At 32.8% G+C, this 20,375-nt stretch overlaps 1 protein-coding gene across 3 annotated transcripts in view; it reads left to right on the forward strand.

The window, feature by feature from the left end:
* The window catches only part of BRINP3 (BMP/retinoic acid inducible neural specific 3), a 402,288-nt gene that overhangs the window by 321,115 nt on the left and 60,798 nt on the right, over positions 1–20,375 (forward strand). For all 3 annotated transcript variants that reach the window (XM_004751486.3, XM_004751488.3, XM_004751487.3), the window contains exon 7: positions 10,837–11,059. In XM_004751486.3, the coding sequence (XP_004751543.1) occupies positions 10,837–11,059 (223 nt within the window). The remainder of the gene's footprint in view (positions 1–10,836; positions 11,060–20,375) is intronic.

Genomic DNA, 20,375 nt, shown 5'->3' on the forward strand with positions numbered 1-20,375 from the left:
CCTGAGTCCTGGGATCTAGTCCCAGGCTCCCAGCTCCATGAGGAGTCTGTTTCTCCCTCTGAACTTCTACCCTCTGATGCTCTCTCTCATTCTCTTTCTCAAATAAATAAAGAAAATCTTAAAAAAAAAAAAAAAAAGAAAAGAATTAAAACTGCTGCAAAAAATGGACAAGGGAGGGTGATGCTAGATGGGCTTTTCCTACTTTAAGAGAAAGTGTGTATCTTTTGTGAATTGCTGGCTATTGAAAGGGTATATGATGTAAAGGCTCTTACTTCCCACCAACATTACCCTTTCTCTGTCTGATAGTAGGCACATGGTTTCTAATGAACTCGATCTCATAGACAGACGTTGCTTGTGAGTTCCACAGTTTCTCTCTAGGTATTACTTACAGGGCTTCATATCTAGAGGTGTGTATTCAACATCTCCAAGTCATGGTTTTAGTATTTTTACCATAGAACATAGCAATAACTATTGTGTAGAATTAAGAGAATTTGGTGCCTACAGGAGTACTTGATACTTAGAAGATACCGAATGTACATTTTCCTTATGCAATCGTGAATATGTAATTTTACTTTTGCTTTTAAACAATGCTTAATTTTTTACAAGACATTTGCAATATTTAACAATATTCTGAAAATTACCTGTACTATAATTTCACCATCTGCAATTCATTTGCCAATTTTTCACCCATAAATTAAGAAATTTATCTATATTTTTATTTTGCAATGTTGCTTTCAACCTGAATTCCCTTTTTCCATAATAATATTCAGGCTTAGAATTATAACACACATATTATTTCAATTCTGTTTTCCCACATGGGTAACTCTTAACTTCGTATTTTATATAAACTCAAACTCTGCCTTTCCAAATGAATTATTCTGTATATGTTTATATTTAGCTTCGACTATTTCTCTTTGGATCTTGTCAATTGGTTTAGCCCATTAAGAAATATATACTTAATTCATACTATATGTAATGTATTGTCTTGGGCTTTTGGAAGGGGAAAATACAAAGAAAAGTAAAATGTTGTCCCAACTCTCAGAGAAATATAAAATGAGCTCACCTTTTATATTTCTTTGAGTCTATTATTGTCTTCATTTTTTTCTCATAGTTGTCTCTGTCCAATAATTCCATAATTCAAATTAGTTTCATATTACATCTCAGTTAAACTGGCCTGTCCTATTGTGTTGCTATAAGGTTAGATATAATAGCTTTTGTGTAGTCTACCAAACAAAATATTTTTATGTAGAGAATAATAATATTTCCCCCTGTTAACTCTCTTGTGTTTTTTTTTTTTAAGGTAGGAGTCATTTTTTTAATCAAAATTGGCTTGTTTTGAACTCTAATTAAAAACTGTCACTTTGAACAAATGAAGAATATAATAGCACCTATCCCCAAGGACTGTTGTAAGAATTAAATGAGATAATTCATGTAAAGTGTCCAGCATAGCACACACAGAAACACTGAATAAATTATAAGAAGAATAATAGCTACCATTTATCACTAATTATATGAGGTATTTTATTGAGTTTTCATGGTAATTAATTTAATTTACACGGAAAACCCATGAAGAAAATACTATTGCTTTAGCTACAATAATTATGATTGTAGTTTTAACAGTTAACTAGCACAGTGATAGGCACACAACACAAACTCTATAAATATTTGTTATACTTTTGTTAAGCTCTAGATTATAATTACCTTTACGGTCTCAATTAACAGCATCAGTCAACATTCTTTCAAGAACAGATTCTGACCACAGTAGAAAAGGAATTTATTTGAAGATATGGATTGGATAGTTCACAGAATCAGCAGGAGGACTGGAAGTTCTGACTCAGAGGCTATGCCAGGAATATTCCTTAAATCACACAACAAGAGCAATTCCTTGAGGACATCAAGGAGCAAAGGATCTACAACTGGGCCCTCTGATACTCCAATACAGATTATTGAATTCATCATTCTCAGTAATATTGCTAGATAATTCATTTGATGCAACTTCCAACATTTGTACACCTTTGTTATGAAGGTTGTTGAAGGAGCCATTACCTGTTCTTCATTTTGGAGGGAATATCCAAAAGTGCCAGGACCACTGACTTAGAAATTTCATGCAGGCATTGAGTGCCTCAGTTGTCATTAGATTTATTTGTAGTCCTTGTATACAGCTAAGGTATGGACCCGCAGCCAGCATAACGGCTACTTGTGTTTTTCACATCTTTTCAGTATGACGTCGTTAGCAAAATACTTCCTGTGGCATGAAGAGATGATCTATGCTCCCATGAAATAAATTGTACCACAGAGGCTATGAAATGATTGAACCTCAGGATACAATGAAAATGTTTAACTCTTGTACCTGACACATGAAAGAAAACTGCTTCTGGTATATTCTCTGTTGACAATGATAGAGAAAACAGTTTGTACCAGAGAAGAAGTTCTATCCCTAGTGCCAGGAGTCATGCCACCAGTAAGCTACCACATCTGGAATAGCAGTCTTAATTAGAGTTCCTCTATGATTAAGCTGTAGCCAACATGGTGAGTTAATTGGAGATGGGGTATGAATAGCATCCTCACAATTTTCAGTACTGAATGGATCTCTAATTCCTGCAATTTTGTCAAGTATACAAAACAAGCAATATCACTTCAAATTTAGCCTTTTGGTAGAAAAGGGAAGCTTCATTTTGTCCTTCTTATCTTAATAGACCTTATTTCATCATACGTTAGGAAGCCAATGTTCTCCTATTCTAATTCTTTAGTCAGGGACTGGGAAAATGAACATGGCATGAGTTAAGGTCCCACTGGGCCTAATTTGAGGGGGACTCAGGGAAAATCCCATTTACTGTCTTACTTCTATAAGGCAGCACACTGATTCCTGGAATAGTCTGGCATTCAGGAGCCCTAAGAATTAATTCACAATGAAAAGGAAAGATTTGCCCCACTTAAACTGTGTTATAGGAGTTCTGAGTCTTTGAAATAATTCAGGACTGGGAATTCAATAGGGCCTCATTCTTCTCTCTCCTGATGACTCAAGTCAGGTCTTCATCACCAGATTTAATTTTGTTTTCCAGTTATACAAATCAAATAGGACCTCAGGGCAATGGTCCTATATTTAAATCCCTGGTACCATGAGTTGATGAATAACCTATAAAATTCCTAGGCTAGATCTTTCCAAGTAGCACACTGGACCTGTTGCATATCACAATACCTCTGTTCATTGTAGCTCTGATGATTAACAGCTGCTCCCAGGACTCAGTCACAGAGTATTAATTGTATCCTGATTGAAATGAGAATTTTCTGATTTCACCCAGATTTTCACACTGGCATCCCAGCCAACAGAAAACAGCTATAGGATTCATCAGAGATGTCAGCATTCTTTTCACCAACATGTGTAATGTTTTCTCCAATAAAAATTAGCAAATTCTTGATAGTCTATTGGAAAATTAATCTTAGCATAGCTTCAAAAACCCCCCTGGGTCCTGATGGGTGATGGAAGTGGGGTGTGATGAATTTTGGCTTCCCAGTGAAGGTCACTGCATTGATTAAGATTATTACAAAGGCTGAAAGCAAGACAGTATGTCTGTGAGACAAAAAAGAAGGTGCTCTTTCTTGGGGGCAAGGAAACAAGCATTCATAATTAGTGCTTTAAATTTTTCCTAGTTAATTTCAGTCCTCCAGTAGATCTACCTTCCAGTTCCCATGTTCCCATGCCTTCCCAATCAGTGTTCTTTCTAACTTTAATTTAACAGATCTGTCAGGAATTTAAATTCAATCTTGGGATCAAAGTTTGGTTTTGAAGCCCTACAGCTGCAAGAGATAAAAGAGGACTTTAGCACAGTCTTTGAAAGTCTCCAGCATTCATTCTATTCTTTGAGAAGAAAGTGTAGGCATTTGAGGTCTCTGAGCAAGCCATCTTTATTTGTAGTAACCAACTCACCCTCAGTCTTTGCATTTTTCATGTTCTGCATGCAGTTCTATGCAAGCATACAGTCTCAAATGCTGTTTCTACACATTCTAGATGAGCACAGGTGGTATTTCTATTGGTAGACTTCCACTCGTAATACCATATGGATTTAAAAAGCCTCTGTCTCAACTAGTGTAGGACACCAAGTATATGTTGTCCCTATTGCTCATGAAAGCTATTGCCAAATGACTTCAGTCTGGCAGATTCTTTGCTGCAAGTAAGAAAAACAGGCTCTAACCAACCTAATCTGATAAGAAATTCATTAAAGGATATTATATAGCATTAGGAATCATCAAGTAACCTAGAGAGGCATACTCATGCCACATATAGTCAAGATGAAGCCGAAGTTTTACACAAGATTTATTTAGTGAGGTCATCACTGCTAACTGCAATAAATGTTAGACTGTTCCAAACACTACCATTGCTGCTGTAACCACTACTTCCTAAGGCAATTGCTCTGGGCATCTTCTTTGCTATTGCATCAACAGCTTAAGATTCAAAATCTGGGTGGGTACAACAGATTCCTAAAGTTTATATGATGCCCCTACTCTCTTCTGCATGGGCACTGGGAAAGGCAAGACCTGAGTCTTGAAGGTTTTCTAGTTAAAGCTCTGCTTGGGTAATTCTCAAACATTCCAAAAGGAGTTCCAAAAACAGGGCAACCCAATGAAGGCCAAATCACCTGGCTCACTGTATTAAAGTATTTTAATATAAAAATGTGCTGTGTCTTTCAGAGAAAAGGAAAGCAGGAAAAACACAACTTACTTCTGGGCAGCTGCTGGGGAATTAGGGTCAGTTTTAGATTTATGCCCTTTTGGACTCATCACTTTGTAGCCTCATAAAATCGGCCGTTCACAGGCTATTGAACAGGCTTGCCATTTACCTTAGGCAGCATTATAGTATTTTGTCAATTTCAGTACGAATTCTATACCCATGACTTACAGAATGGTGTGAAGAGACTTGCACTGATATGTGGCCACTCAAAGTCATACCAGTGATTCACTGTAGAGGTTGGAAAGATTCTTGAACTGATACAAATCATTCAAATAGCCCTTATGAAATGTTTGGATAGTTTAAAAAAAAAAAACTTTGTAAAAGTAAAAATTGAATAATTACAGTCAGAATTATGGAGGGGGTCAAAATCTGTATTCATTGTACTCCCTCGGGGATCAGATTTTCATTTCCACCCTTGAGAACTTTCTGCCATTCAGGATACTGATGACCTGGATTTTCTCTCTTTCAACTTTTTTTCACATCAGCCCTCTTCCTACTCACATCCCCATTTGTTTCTCAATTTCATATGTTACCTGCTTAAGGCCACAATTTCTGTGGTGTCAAGGTTTGCCATTAATTAAGCCAAATATTTGCAAGTGAAAATCAGAAGATAAAAGAATCCATGGTATCTTCTAGAAAACTAGGTCTCGAGAAACAAAAAGTAACTTCTAACAGGGTGTTCCAGTTGGGCAATAACTTGGAAGACCCGTGATGGGAATAATTTGATGTTTATTTCTCAGCTCTGGAGGTAGTACTTAACATAAGGATAAATCTATTTTAGACTAAACCAACAGATTTATAAATTAAAATCCAGCCATAGAAACAGGATATATTTTTCCATGTGTTCGGGGTACAGTACAGCATTCAGGGTATGGAAGTCGTGTTTGTTTCATTAGCTCATTGCTTATAGGAAATTTGTGTTACTGCAGTTGTTATTAATATGTATTATTTCAGAAAATCCTGCATTCCCAACCATAAGCAGGAGAGTTGTATTTGAAGGCATTAGATTGGTAGTGTCACAAAATCAGAAATGATGATTCTGTTTAAAAACAATGTTTCATAGATTCTTCGAATACATCTGACCCACATTTTTTGGTCTGTTACCGTCTTTCATTTTAAGATGCCTGTTCCCTGCTTATTTTGCTAGATACTATACAATATTTTATTATGATGATGAGACTGTTTCTATACTTTCAGAATAATTAAAATTGTTATCCATAACGCATGGTCATTTCTACTGAAAAGATACTTTGATTGTCTCAATATGTTAATTTTTCAGAAAAAAATGCATGAAATGTGAACCAACAGGATTTTACTTTTGTATTAACAAACAATTAAATAAGATCACTTTTTTAAAATGTCGTACACGTAAGACATGCACATAGTGCATTGATAATTCAGTAGTATTTTAGGCTTTTTATATTAATTCACAATATTTATTTCAATTTTAATCAAATAACACATTCATATGAATTCACAAAAACACCAGTTTCCTCCCTCAGTCCTTCCTAACCACAGTCCTGCTTTCTAATAGAAGCAGATTCTGTTCTGGATTATTTTCATGTATTTATAACTCAAAAAAATTTCTAAATAATAATGAAAAATACCTGATTACTTTTCTACAATTTTGAGGAAGTAAAGTATATGTTCTCGAAGCTCTAAAAAAATTTAGAATGCTTTAGGAGGAACTTGGGTGCCTCAATTGGTTAAGCTTCTTGATCTCAGGATTATGAGTTCAAGTCCTGCATCAAGCTCCACACTGGGTCAGAGGCCTCCTTAAAAAGAAAAAAAAAAAAAAAAAAAAAAAAGAATGCACAGCACCTTTGAAAATATACTCTAAATCAGTTCTGAACAGAGATTCTGAATATTTAAAAATACATAATCAGTAATATTGGTCAGTGATTTTCATGCTAATCAATATAGACAGAAACATAAATCAGGGTTTACCTATTTATGACTGGTTATTTTATACCCTGAAACTTTCAGTTTTCTACTCTTACCTATTTAATTCAATTGTGAAGCATGAGAATAGAGTACAAACATATAAATACATAAGCTCCGTATGTTAATGCCTTAGGTATTAATAAAAATTTTTGCTAACATTAGAGGTAAGAAAGTAAAGATCATCTGTATTCTACAAACATAATAAAGTCAGTAAAATTTACATGAAGGATTAGTGGAGGGATTATTAATTAATTAATTAATATTTAAAGCACTTAAAAGAGTTCTTGTCAAAGTAAGAACTAATGAGAGAGACAAAGGGAGATTGGGATGGGGGAGAACAAATTAGTTCCAAAATTAGCTAATTAAATATTGGGTGTTAACTAGAGTTACTATCAGGGGAAAGGAGAGAGAAGGATCAAAACTTGTTCAACTATTTAAAAAAAATACTTCATTTTTAATAGAGAAGTAGTAGCAGTATAGAGAGTCAAGATGATGGCTCTCTAGTCCTCTATAACTTACTGGAAAAGAGTCACCTAGCCTAATTCTCTTTGCCTCTGCAGAGTTCATTCACATCGTGCATTTTTCTCCACATTATTCTTTGCTTCATGTGAATTCGTTTTGTTAAGACCAATTGACTATACATTCCTGCAAGCAAGAGTGTGTTTATTATTATTGTTGCTGTATTATTTTGTTTCTCCATAGTCCTCAAGACCATGCTGAGCAAAAGTACTCAGTTAGTACATACTTAACAGGTATTTCTGGATTAGTGACTCTCTAATAACCTAGAAATTAAATTTAGTTTTTCGGGGTCATTTTTATATAACATTAATTTGTTTTTTTTTTTACAAATTTACTCACCCCCAAATGTATGGCTAGTCATTGTTTACTTGCCACTTGAAAAGCAATAGTACTTGACCTTCAAAATGGCTTTTGGCAACAACTGTAGGATAAAATGTTATTTTGCTCCCCAAATCATTGTATTTTCTTTTTGTAGTTACGTAAATCGCTAATATAACAATTCTTCTGTATCATTCAAATCTCATGTCCACATTCTATAAATATGGATTTTACTACTTACCAAGCATAAAAGAAAAGATAAATATTTCTGGAGATTCTCTTGACTTCTATGTAGAATGAATTTCAGAAATGGGAGATGTTATTTTAATATCAGAAATTATCTCAAATCATTTGCCATTTAAAAAAATAAGATGAAAGGTTTATCCATGGTCGCTCTCATGGACCGAAACATCTGTATGCTCTGTGCACAACAGGTGTTTAATAAATGTTTTGAATGACTGTCAGTAGTGACTCTTAATGACTTCATAATGAAGTAATTATTCAAGTGCCATGTTAAAACTGTGTTTCTTAGAAATTACATAGTGATGGTTTTCAGCTGACATATAATATTACATACACTTTGGTAATATAAAATACATTTCATTTTAAAACATTATTTAATTTGAATAAAATTTACTAATTTAGAGACTTTCAGAATAGTATTAGAACAAACAATGAAAATAATTAAAATATGCCTAGCCATGAAACAATAAAGTCTTATCAAAAGTGTTCAAGTAAAAGATGACAATGAAATGAATGATTAGTTTTCAAAGTGGCGACATCTGCTCTGTGAATAATCCAAGAAATGCTTTCCAATTTCCATGCATCAATTCTTTTATTCAAAAGAGGGAATTTCTCAAAAGAGACATATGGGACCAAACGAAATGTAGGGTACTGTGAAATTGGAATTTTAAAATGCATCTCTTATTTATACCCTGCTTACTTAAAAAAAAAAGATTAAAGCATATCAAATGGATACATCTTCAAAAAGCTTCCTTCATAAATCACTTTTTTCCTTTTATTTTACGTTTTCCTTCTTCTTCTGGTAAAAGTTGATGCCATAAATGTCCAAAAGATGCCAGAGCTCTGTATTCATTTGCTCTAGATGAAGTAATAACTCCAATATACACGAATGTAATTTTTTATTAATTGCCAAAAAGTTGTATTTGTAGCATTGATGAAGAGTCTGGATCTGAATACTGAAATAGCTCTAATACATAAAATAAATACAAATTAATTGCTCTAAATATGTATATGTATTAATGTAATTTGCCCAAGTGAATGGCATAAAGAAATGATAATTTGGAGGTTTTAAAACATTGTGTTAGACACACAACCTAGAAATGGCTATTGACACACCTTGTCCAATTCCAGTTAAATAAAAGTAGCTGCAACAGAACATTTAAAACAACTGTTTTTGAGTTGGATATTTAAAACTAACTAAATGGTGATTTAAAAAGCTGTTTATAACATCATACAATTTTAAAGTGAAATGAGACATTATCATCCACAAAGTACACTGAAAAATTCAGTTTCAGAAGAGGAATTGAAGGCAAGGAGAGGCTAAGGTTTAATGCATACTATGTAACTTTTTGATGGGTAGAATAATGACTAAAATATCATCTGTCTCACTTGCCAAATAATACTTCTTTAGCCACTGAAAACACTTTAGAAATCTTGTTGTGGGTTCCTGCTTTTTGTGGGGAGGTAACTCAGTCATCTACTACAGTGAAATGGGTGCAACATGATATTCTTAACAAAACTGATGTTTTAAAGAAATAGTAAAAGCAATAGAAAGAGTTGGGTTTTGTTTGTTTTGTTTTTTTTTTTTTTTTTTTTTTTTTTTGAGTCCCTCTTCATATTTGCTTTGGAAGAAAAAGTGAGGCGGGGGAAAGGCTATACTATCTCTTCTTGGTGTATGAAAATGTTTTAATAGAGGTAAAATTATATAACATAAAATTTGTCATTTTATCTGTATGATTCAGTGACATTAGTTACATTAACAATGTTGTAAAATTGTCACTCCAATCTTTTTTCCAAACGGTTTTCATCATCACAAATTGTGTAGCTAATATGCAATAATGTTGTATTCACTCGTTCCTTACCCCCTGGTAAATTCTAATTTATTTTTTTAAAGATTTTATTTAACTATGTATGTATTTATTTATTTATTTGACAGAGAGAGAGATCACAAGGAGGCAGAGAGGCAGGCAGAGGGAGGGGGAAGCAGGCTCTCCACTGAGTGGAGAACCTAATGCAGAACTTGATCCCAGGACACTGAGATCATGACCTGAGTTGAAGGCAGAGTCTTAACCCACTGAGCCACCCAGGCACCGCTCTAATCTATTTTTTATCTCATGGAACATGAATATTTTAGATATTCTATATAAGTGGAATCATATAATATTTGTCTTTTTTTTCTGATCTAGCTTATTTCAGTTATATATTTTCAAGGTTTATTCATGCTGTGACATGTATCAGAACTTCATTTTATTTTTATGAGTCAATATTCATTTATGTATATCATAATTAGTATATATATTCATCTATGGATGGATAGTTGGGTTGTTTGCATCTTTTGGCTGTTGTCTCAGCTACCTTTTGTATTTAGATAATTAATAGACAGTGAGATGATTGCTTACTTTAGTGTAGCATTGACTTTTGTTTCTTTGTTGGTTAATCAGACATTTGAGAAGAAAACAATTTCAGATATGATAATTATCAGCATAAAAACAAAGCCAGAATTAGAGCTTTAAATTCTTTAAAAACTTTTCTCTTTGGTATACAGTTTGCTTTTAACTATTTTGTTAGTTTTTTTGTTTAACCAGAATTCATGGTTGACTATTGTATTTTTTTGTTTTAAAAGCTTTCTCTTTTTCTTTGAACATTAATATGATCACTTAGTAATGAATATACATTTTCTATACTGAGTAATGAAAATATTTCTTTAACATAAAAAACCTAGAAAGAAGTATTGATACTAATGCCAAAAATGAAAGCTAGATTAATGACTTCTACTTGTGGGAGAAAGTTCATTCAAATACCATTGAAAGGAGAACATGGAAAAATTAAATTCAGCTTAAACTTTCTGGCCACACTATTTGTTTTAGTGCAAATTATTTTAATTATCTTTTACCATGAAAGTTCTATTTTAAGGGGAATAAAAAAGAAAACAATTCTAAAGCATCAAAAAAAAATCGCAACTTGCTATTAATTTGCTACACACAAAACAATAGTATTTGTTTTTCTATTAACATATTAAATGTGTTTGGGGAAAAGGAAAAATAATTGTTGTATTAAAGTATGGAATTTTAACATTTTTCCAGATGAATTCAAGTTCTTTATGAAAAGGCTACCCATGAATTATTTCCTCAACACATCTACCATAATGCATTTGTGGACAATGGATTCTAATTTTCAGCGCCGCTATGAACAACTGGAGAACAGCATGAAGCAACTATTCCTAAAGGCGCAGAAAATTGTACACAAGCTCTTTAGCCTTAGCAAGAGGTGTCATAAACAACCCCTCATCAGCTTGCCAAGACAAAGGTAAGACATTTGTGGCATATAGACAACAAAGGATATTGTTTTGACAGTGAGCTCTCTTTATTTTCTGAATGCAGATATGGAAATATACATAGCATGGTGTTTTCTTTTAAGTCTCAGAATAACAAATTGTATTTTCTAAAGCAATAATCCAATGGAGAACCCGTGTACTGACACTTCTTTGTTTTTCATTTTCTTTTATTATCAGAATCAAGAAATCATTCTGTTTCGTGGGGTAGTTAACTAATAATTGTATTACAGTGAATAGAAAAGCACAAACCCTACAGCTATATTGTAAGCAGAGGGAGTAAGCAGGATCATGCAGTGAAATTTCTCAATATATAATTTTCAAATAAAAGAATTTAAAGTTCATTTTCTTTGAGCTGTGCTCATAGTAACATGAATAAACATGAATCAACCTCATTCTACATGAATCTCTGAAAATTGCTGGAAAAACCTGTAACAATTTATATGAATAATGACAGACTCAAAATATTTGTGTCTGAGCTAATTTTGTGAAGCACAGTTTTTGGATTTTGCAACAATTACTTTGAGAAGTTGTATTTATTTATTTGAAGTCAGATTTTTAGAAAAATACAGCAAATAAAAAGCTAAGGGAAATATAGGAAAATATCACCAAACTTTTATCTATGTTAGTATCTCTGTTACATAATGCTTGTAATAGATTTCTTCTCAAGAAATCTATTATTACAGATTTTTTCACTGAAGAAAAAAAAAAAACAAAACTGAAAGTCTATAGATCTTTTCAAAGTCAAATTTCAAAATAAATCATTGGCATCATTTTTGTAATTCAGAAGTTTTTAGAATACTCAAAATTTATGCAAATACCACATTTTAAGAACATTTTTGTTGTCCCAAAAAGCAACCTAGTATCAATTAGCAATCCTTCCCCACACTAGCACACCCAGCCAGGGGATATTTGCCTCTAGAAATTTGTCTAATCTACTATCTGTCCCAAGAATTTGCCTATTTTTAACATTTCATATAAATAGAGTCATATAGTACATGGTCTTTTGTGACTGGCTTCTGTTACATAGTGTAGTGCTTTCAGGTTTATCTGTATTGTAGAGAGTATCAGCGGTGTGGGTACATCACATTTGTATTCTCCATTAATTTGTTGATAGACGTTTGGGTTGTTTCCGCTTTTGTGCTAGTAAGAATAATGTTGCTGTGAGCATTCGTGTACATTTTTTTTAAGTGGACTTGGTTGTTTATTTTCTTGGGTATATACCTAAGAGTGAAATTGATGTCATAAGATAACTTTATATTTAAGATTTTGAGTTGATGCCAAAATGTTTTCAAAGGTGGTTGCTCCATTTTGTATTTCCACCAGCCAGTGATAGTTCCAAACATTGTGGAGTGATAGTTCCAAACATTCCACATCCTCGCTAATACTTTGTTTTGTTTTTAAACAAAACAAATACAGCTAGAGCAGGAAATAAACATCTGAAGTCCAGGAGAAATTTGAACAACTGGAATGGCAATTATCAGTGCATGTAAAATTGTGAGATTGGAATATAATACGGGGTGCCTAGGCAGCACAGATGGTTAAGCCTCCAACTCTTGGTTTCCGCTTAGGTTGTGATCTCAGGATCATGAGATGGAGCCCTTCCCAGTACATTTATTTTAAAGTGGGATGCTGCCCATGGCAGAGTCTGCTTCCAAATCTCTTTTCCTCCCTCTTGTGCTCTCTCTCCCTCTCTGTCTCTAAAATAAATAAACCTTTAAAAAAAAAAAAAAGGAAAAATACATAGAATCTGAAGATATGTTTAAGGGGTGAGGGGAGAAATGGAAACTGAAAGTGAACAGATAGTGGGATAAAATATATCATGAGAGCTGCATTAATTCTAGTAAAAATAAATAAAACTTAAACATACAAAGATGTCATGAAAGTACAGGATTTGTAAGAAAAGTATGAAAATATGAAACAATCCAAGTTGGATCTATACAGAATAAATAAGCAGAGTAAAATAAAGATGATAAAAAGGAATAAAAGAAAGATACATTATTTGGTACTAAATGAAAAATAAATGGAACTAAATTTAATAAACTATAGAAATATATATTGGTTCTCTAATACTTTTAACCTAAGTAAGTCAGAGATCACCAGAGGCTTTCCTTAACTTTCTCTTTTTTTAATTAAGCATAATTCCTATGTTGGCTATCACTCATTACACACACACAAAATGCAGACTTCTTGCTAGATAAAAGATTTTGTTGAATTAGAATTTCTTTCCATCACAATTCTTCTTTTACTAGGAATGTGGGATTTATTTCCGTTTTGCTTTTTCTTTTTTTTTCAATTTTAATAGAATGTTATAAAATGACATTAGGGAACAATAACAACAACAAACTAGGTACTACAATCTGTTAGTAGGATACAATGAAAAAAATGTTCGGATATTTGTGAAGTTTGTTTTAAAAATTTTCTGAAAAAAGTAAGTAAATAAGCAATACCTGTAATTCACTTCCATTTGAGATTTTATTTTTGGTCCTTCCTTTAAGGAATTTTTCTCCGCTTTTTTCTTGCCTTCATCACACCCTTAGTATTGTTTAAAATGTGGAATAATAAGGAAAACCAAACAAAATGAGACCTGCAAAATGAACCTCAACGAGTAAGATGATTTCTTAACACTTTCTCTATAAAGACATGTAGGTTGAAGTTTTTCTTTGTAGTGCATGGTGTAATTCATCCTTGAAATAAAACAGGATACTCACTCAGATCAATCTCACCAAGTTTATACTGAATCACTATTACTTTCATGAATTCATGTGACATTAAAATCCTCATTCTTACTTGAATAAATTGTGAAGCCTGTGGTAATCTGCCTTCTTTAAGGTAGTATACTTTTGCTGCTATTCTAGAACTTTTGAGATAAGGAACAATGACATACTCTCTTCATTAAAGAAAAATAATTAAAGCAATTATTAAAAATATTCATACATAATCCCTACAAAATGATTCAACTCCATTATTTTGTGCTGTTACCAACTCCATTATCTTGTGCTGTTATATATTCTTCACAGAATGGCCAAGGATACTTAGAAATAGTACATTGAATGTATGTTGGTAAAAGTTTAACAACCAACTTTCTAGGGGGGATAAAAATCCTAATTTATAGCATTTGCCAATTCTTGTGATATGCATAATTGGCTCTCCTGAGCCAATATACGCAGGTAGCAGCAAACCACTAGGAATTGATTAAAATGTTTTTATGAAATTATCTCTTCTTCATTAATAGTGGAAGATGAGATAAGATAAAATCCCTTCTCTAACATCACAGGGTAAAATAAGTTTAGGTCTATGTTATTCTTATCTGAGAAATATGTCGTGCACTTCCTATATATGCTCAAGAGTGGGGTTTAACAAATTGGCACGTGGGCTTAACTGGACCTTCACCTCTTTTTGTATCAGTCCCTAAGGAAAGACTGCTCCTTACATTTCAAATTGTTAAAAAAAAAACAAAAGTAGAAAGGCATTTTTTGGTTAATGAGAACTGTATGGAACTAACATTTTGATACCCATATGTAAAGAAACACACTCATTCATTTACATATTGTCTATGGCTACTTTCCAACTATAATGGCAGAACTAGATAGTTGCCACGTAGTTATATGGTCCTGAAACCCTATAGCATTTGTTGTCTGGTTCCTTATAAAACAAACATTTGCTGACATATGTTCAAACATTTACTCTATCTTTAAAAGTGTTATTGAGTGTTTTAAAAGTATTTAATCCATATATCATTGAAATCTTTAATGTTATGAATACATGCTATGCTAAATACAGGATATTGTAACTTAAGTTTTCATTATATGGAGTGCAAACCAGATTGAATCCTGAATAGTGAGTGTTTATCAAATAATATTGAATATTTTACTAGTAATTTCTCTAGTGTATATATGGATGTATATACACACATGTAATATCTATGTATAGATGTATATAATGTAGATGGGATATAAATACATGTATATATACATATGTTTGTTTATTAGCCACCAGTGGCTTTTGTATAATATACATACAAATATATAAATATATACAAAATATATATAAATATATACATTATATATACACATACATATGTATTTTTAACTAATATAACACCCAGAGGAGTAGTCTAAAACCCTATAGATCAAAATGATTTTAATTCAAATGCCATTTCAAATTGATACACGAATATGGAGTTTGGATTATTTCATAAAGTCAGTCAACATTCCATTTTTCCCTCCCTCTACTCCTGATCTCTAATTCTAGTACAATTCAGAATGATACTATGATCATGAACTAAGGGGAAGAACAAAAATCAAAAACAAAAATGAACACTTGAGAAACGAAAATGAGTTTAAAGATTTAACAGTGTCTTTGGGTAAGAGATGATAAAATAAGTCTGGATAGCTGAAATGAACTATAGCTGTTAATGTGTTTGGGAAGGATTGACCTGACCACTGGAACACTCTGAAAATATGAGATTTAGGCAGTTTATAGAAAATCTGAATGTTTGGTTATCTGCTGGAGTTCCTAGACATAGCTCTCAAATCCAAGGATAACAAGTGCTCAATAAATATTTGATAAAAGCTCTGTGATATGTTTTCTAATATTTTAGTTCAACTTCTAGAATCATAGGACAGTGAGTTGTCATTTTATATAAAATGTTTCCTAATCTATATAAATGGATCGCCTGTTAAAATATGCATATCATGTTCTGTTTGTTTTGCCATTAAGCAGGTGAATTCCTTCCCTCATTCTTTCAAAGGGACATGAAACAGTGTGTTAGTTAACTGTTCTAACCAAATACCCAGAGGGTAGTGGCTTATAAATAGTTGACAGTTCTGGAGGCCAGAAGTCCCAGTCAAGGGGCCAACATGGTAGGGTTCTGGTAAAGGCTTTCCCTCTTCAGCACTGTAAACTGCTAATTTCTAGGTATGTCTTCATATCACGGAGCAATGAGATATCTCTTTGGAGTTTTATTTATAAAAATACTAATCCCATGGGGTGCCTTCGGTGGCTCAATTGGTTAAGTGCCTGTCTTCAGCTCAGGTCATGATCCCAGGGTCCTAGGATCAAGCCCCAGATGTGGCTCCCTGCTCAGTGGGAGGCATGCTTCTCCCTCCTTCCTGCTGATGTTTTCTGTGGCTATCTTTGTCATTCTCTCTCTCCCAAAAGATAAATAAATAAAATCTTAAAAACAAACAAACAAACAAACAAACAAAACAACTAATCCCATTCACAATGGCTCTATCCTGATGACTGAAACACCTCCCAAAGTCTCCAACTCATAATACCATCATCTGGGGGGTTAAGATTCCAACATGTGAATTTTGAGAGAACACAAACATTCAGACCATAGCTAAAAGGGCCCGTCTCTACCTATCAGTAAGATCTTGGGTTATGGGTGTGAGAGGGGTAACTAACCATTTCTTTTGCAGAATCCTGTCTGTGGTGGATAACAGTGAAGCTGGCATGTAGACACAATCTGGGACAGAGAATTCAAGTATCATTCAAACCCTTATTTCCACTTGACCCCTAAATCCAGTACATTTCTGCCTCTGAGACTTTGTTATACAACTTTTTTTATTTCTAAATGAAATATGACTCTTTCTGTCCCATATGTGTCACCAAGTATTTACAACCCTGTAACGCATGCAAGGAAAATAGAAATTTTAATATTTTCAAAGTGAAAATGAGAATAGTATTTATATCTGACATGCAGGAATAATGTGCAAAAATCCTTTAAATCATATTTGTTTTCCTCTTCAGTGTCTTTTCATCTCGTTGCAACCTATTTTCTTATTTCCCTTTCTCCTTTCCTGAATATCCAGGCATTTTTTCTTTCTTTTAACCCTCTCTCTTTATTGACTTTCATTTATTCAATATAACCCCTCTTTACTGAAACCTTTCTGTATTTTTGTTATGCAGAGTGATTTGGTGTTCTTAGAAAATCAATTGACAACTTCTTGCTAAGCTATAGTACCTCCCCACATTAGGCCAGCTTTCTTTTTTTTTTTTTTTTTTAAAGATTTTTATTTATTCATTTGACAGGGATCACAAGTAGGCATAGAGGCAGCCAGAGAGAGAGAGACAGAGAGAGAGGAGGAAGCGGACTCCCTGCTGAGCAGAGAGCCCGATGCGGGACTCGATCCCAGGACCCTGAGATCATGACCTGAGCCGAAGGCAGCGGCTTAACCCACTGAGCCACCCAGGTGCCCAGGCCAGCTTTCTTTTTTAATGCATTAGAGGATTGCCTGTAACAGATTTTTTTCTCTTTTTTTTCATACTTTCAATAATATGTGATATCTGATTTATCCTTGCAATTATATTCTGTTATACCATAAACTAACTCAAATTGGTTCCCTTCACTTATAATAATAGGGGAAATTTTGAATAGATATAAAATCTAATAAAAACCTGGATCCATTTTGAATATGTCCTGAAATAAAAATGAAGTATAAAACTGTGATTTGTCCGTGGTAACAAATATCTTCTAGCTGCCTTAAAGTTTATTTGAGATAGAGAAGTACTTCAAACTGCAATGCTATAAATATGTTTGGTTTTCTCTTTATTTTTACAGTTAGTTTTGCCAAAGTCCATGTGTTATTACAGCATGTAGATGATTTTGCAATGCACCATTATTACACAATGTTGTTGTTACACAATGTGTAACATTCTTACACAATGTTAGAAAGACATTTTGAGAGAATATTGGCCCAGGAAGGAGGACAATGAAGAAGTGTAAGTTGTTGCCAAGTTTTAATGGTGTGTTACAAAACTAATAAACTAATAATTACAGAACATTAAAAGCAACAATATAAGGTAATATAGCTATTAAACATTGAGGAAAAATCAAATTTTACTTGGCACAGGAACCAAATGGAAATATGTGAAGATAAACTGCAATTTATGAACAGTAGAATTATAGAAGTGAAAATAATTTAAAGTCATTACAGGACATTTCTATAAGTAATTTCATTCATTCGAGAAAAGCAGACAGGGATTACAATCCTTATCTTGTATTAAAATATATAATCTGGAGAAAACAAAAGATTTTGTTGTTTCTCTAATAATGAAGAGAGACAAAATTCAGTGAGACAAAATAATTCATGTATGATGTTACAGGTATTCCTAAATAGCATAGATTAAACGTGCTTAGAAAAGACATTTACACATAAGTAACATTTGCTAGCTTGGACAAGAATAATTATAAGATTATAAGTATTATACCTTGACTAAGAAGAGGAAAGGCTGGGTGGAAGTGTATTTCATCTAGGTCATTTTAATGACCTTTATTTCAATCTTGAAGAGTCACACGATACAATGACTTAAGAAAAATCCTCTTTCTTATTTGGGAAATACGGAGTTGAGAGCTCAGTACTCCTCCTACTTACTTTCCACAATGTTTGTGGCTATTTGAGCTCAAATTCCAACCATGCACTACTCTACCCTCATCTCCCATTCCCCAGCTAGTACCTTGAATCATAGTTTCCTTTTAATTGTGCTATGTGCACAACAGCTTGAACACTTACTCCTAAAAGCCTATATTTGCTAAAAATTAAGACTAATTACTTTATACTAGATGAACAAAGTTCTGTTTTTAAAATGTTGTTTAATAAAATAATTATTCTCTCTATATTATTTTAAATGGCATTTATCTTAAAATCTATTTCATAGTCATTTACTTTTTTCTGGTTCTGATTTTTTTCTGATTTTCTTATCATATTCAAAAATCAATTTGAACTAAGTTTTTATAAATGTATAGTTTCAAGTGTCTTGGTGACTTCAACTATGTAATGAAAACCATGATTTTAAACTAGGCATTGTTAATGGTCACACAGAATTTAAAGAATTATTTGGTATCAAAGAATCAATGAATTCTGTAATATTTAAGGAATGGATCTGTAATGTAAGTCCTTAAGTTGGCCAATTGCTTGTAGTTTATTTTAGACTACAAAATTTTGACAGTCAAACATACCGTTAAAAAATTAGATAATAGCAAATTTAGTTACACAGTGCTTCCTGAGATCACAATCCATTGCTAGTATGTCAAGAGAAACATCCCAGGTCCTTGCACTGGTCTTTGGAGAAAGAAGACAAAAATGATGTAAGAACACTTATCCAACTTCATTATTTCAATTACATTGTTCACAGTATACCAATATACTGGTTCAGACAACACCCTTCCCAAGTTAACAATGCTTAAAATAGGAGGAGAATCAGAATTAAAAGTCTTTATAATTTTCTTAGGGCAATTTTCATTTTTACTTACATGTTTTATCCTATCACCATTCCCCCTTTATCCTCAAAAGAAGAAAAGAAAATTGAGTGACAAAGTTTTCCTACTTCCTGGTATCAGATGTGATATCCAGGTGACATGTACATAAAACATTCTGCTGCTTTATATGCCTTCAGTGTAGCTTTTCTGTCATCTTAATAGCAAATCCTGTAGCTCAAATTTCTATGACTTTGACCAGCAGATGTCAAACTAGTTGGTCTCAGGACCCCCTTATATTCTTAAAAATTATGGAGAAATTCAAAGAGACTTTGTGTATGATAGAGAGAAATCCCTGTATAGATATGTATATATACATATATGTATATATATATATGCACATATGTACACATACATATATATGCATATACATATACAAGCACATATTTACTATAGTAAAAATTGAAATAGAAATTTAAAAAAATGTATTTGTTAATACGATTACAAAGAACTAAGTATGATCATTGCATGTTAATATATATAACATTTAAATCTGAGTGATCTCTGCAGAATTGTTTAATATTTGACTTAAGAGAGGATAGCAAAATTTTCATGGCTGTGTCTCTATGCAATTGGTTGCAAATTGTAATTTGCAATCTCACACAGATTTATTGGAGAAGTGAATATTGTAATAGCTTTTTCAGATAATTGTGGATATTACTATTTATACTCACCAAAAACTCAACAAGTGAAGATTTTTATAAAGTTATATGTAATTTGGAATCTAAAACAATGTGATTAACATTTTGACATCTCTTACATCAAATTATTTTGTCTATCTTGAACTTTAAAATGGATCTTTAACCATGCATATGAAATCATGTGTCAGTCATTTGGAAAATATTGATGCACTCCATTTTGAAGATCTTCCAAATGTTGACAACATATCATTAGAAAATAACACAAAACTTCATTCTTTAATATCCTCATTGTGTTCATGAGAAAAGTATTTATGGGAAGCCGTCACTCTCACTGTTGCAGTTACAAGTTTTCCAAATATCTAATTTCCACTTGAAAACTATACTTTT

Source organism: Mustela putorius, unplaced genomic scaffold (assembly GCF_011764305.1).
Source record: "Mustela putorius furo isolate JIRA1106 unplaced genomic scaffold, ASM1176430v1.1 tig00000508_pilon_pilon_pilon, whole genome shotgun sequence".
Taxonomy (NCBI): Eukaryota; Metazoa; Chordata; class Mammalia; order Carnivora; family Mustelidae; genus Mustela; species Mustela putorius.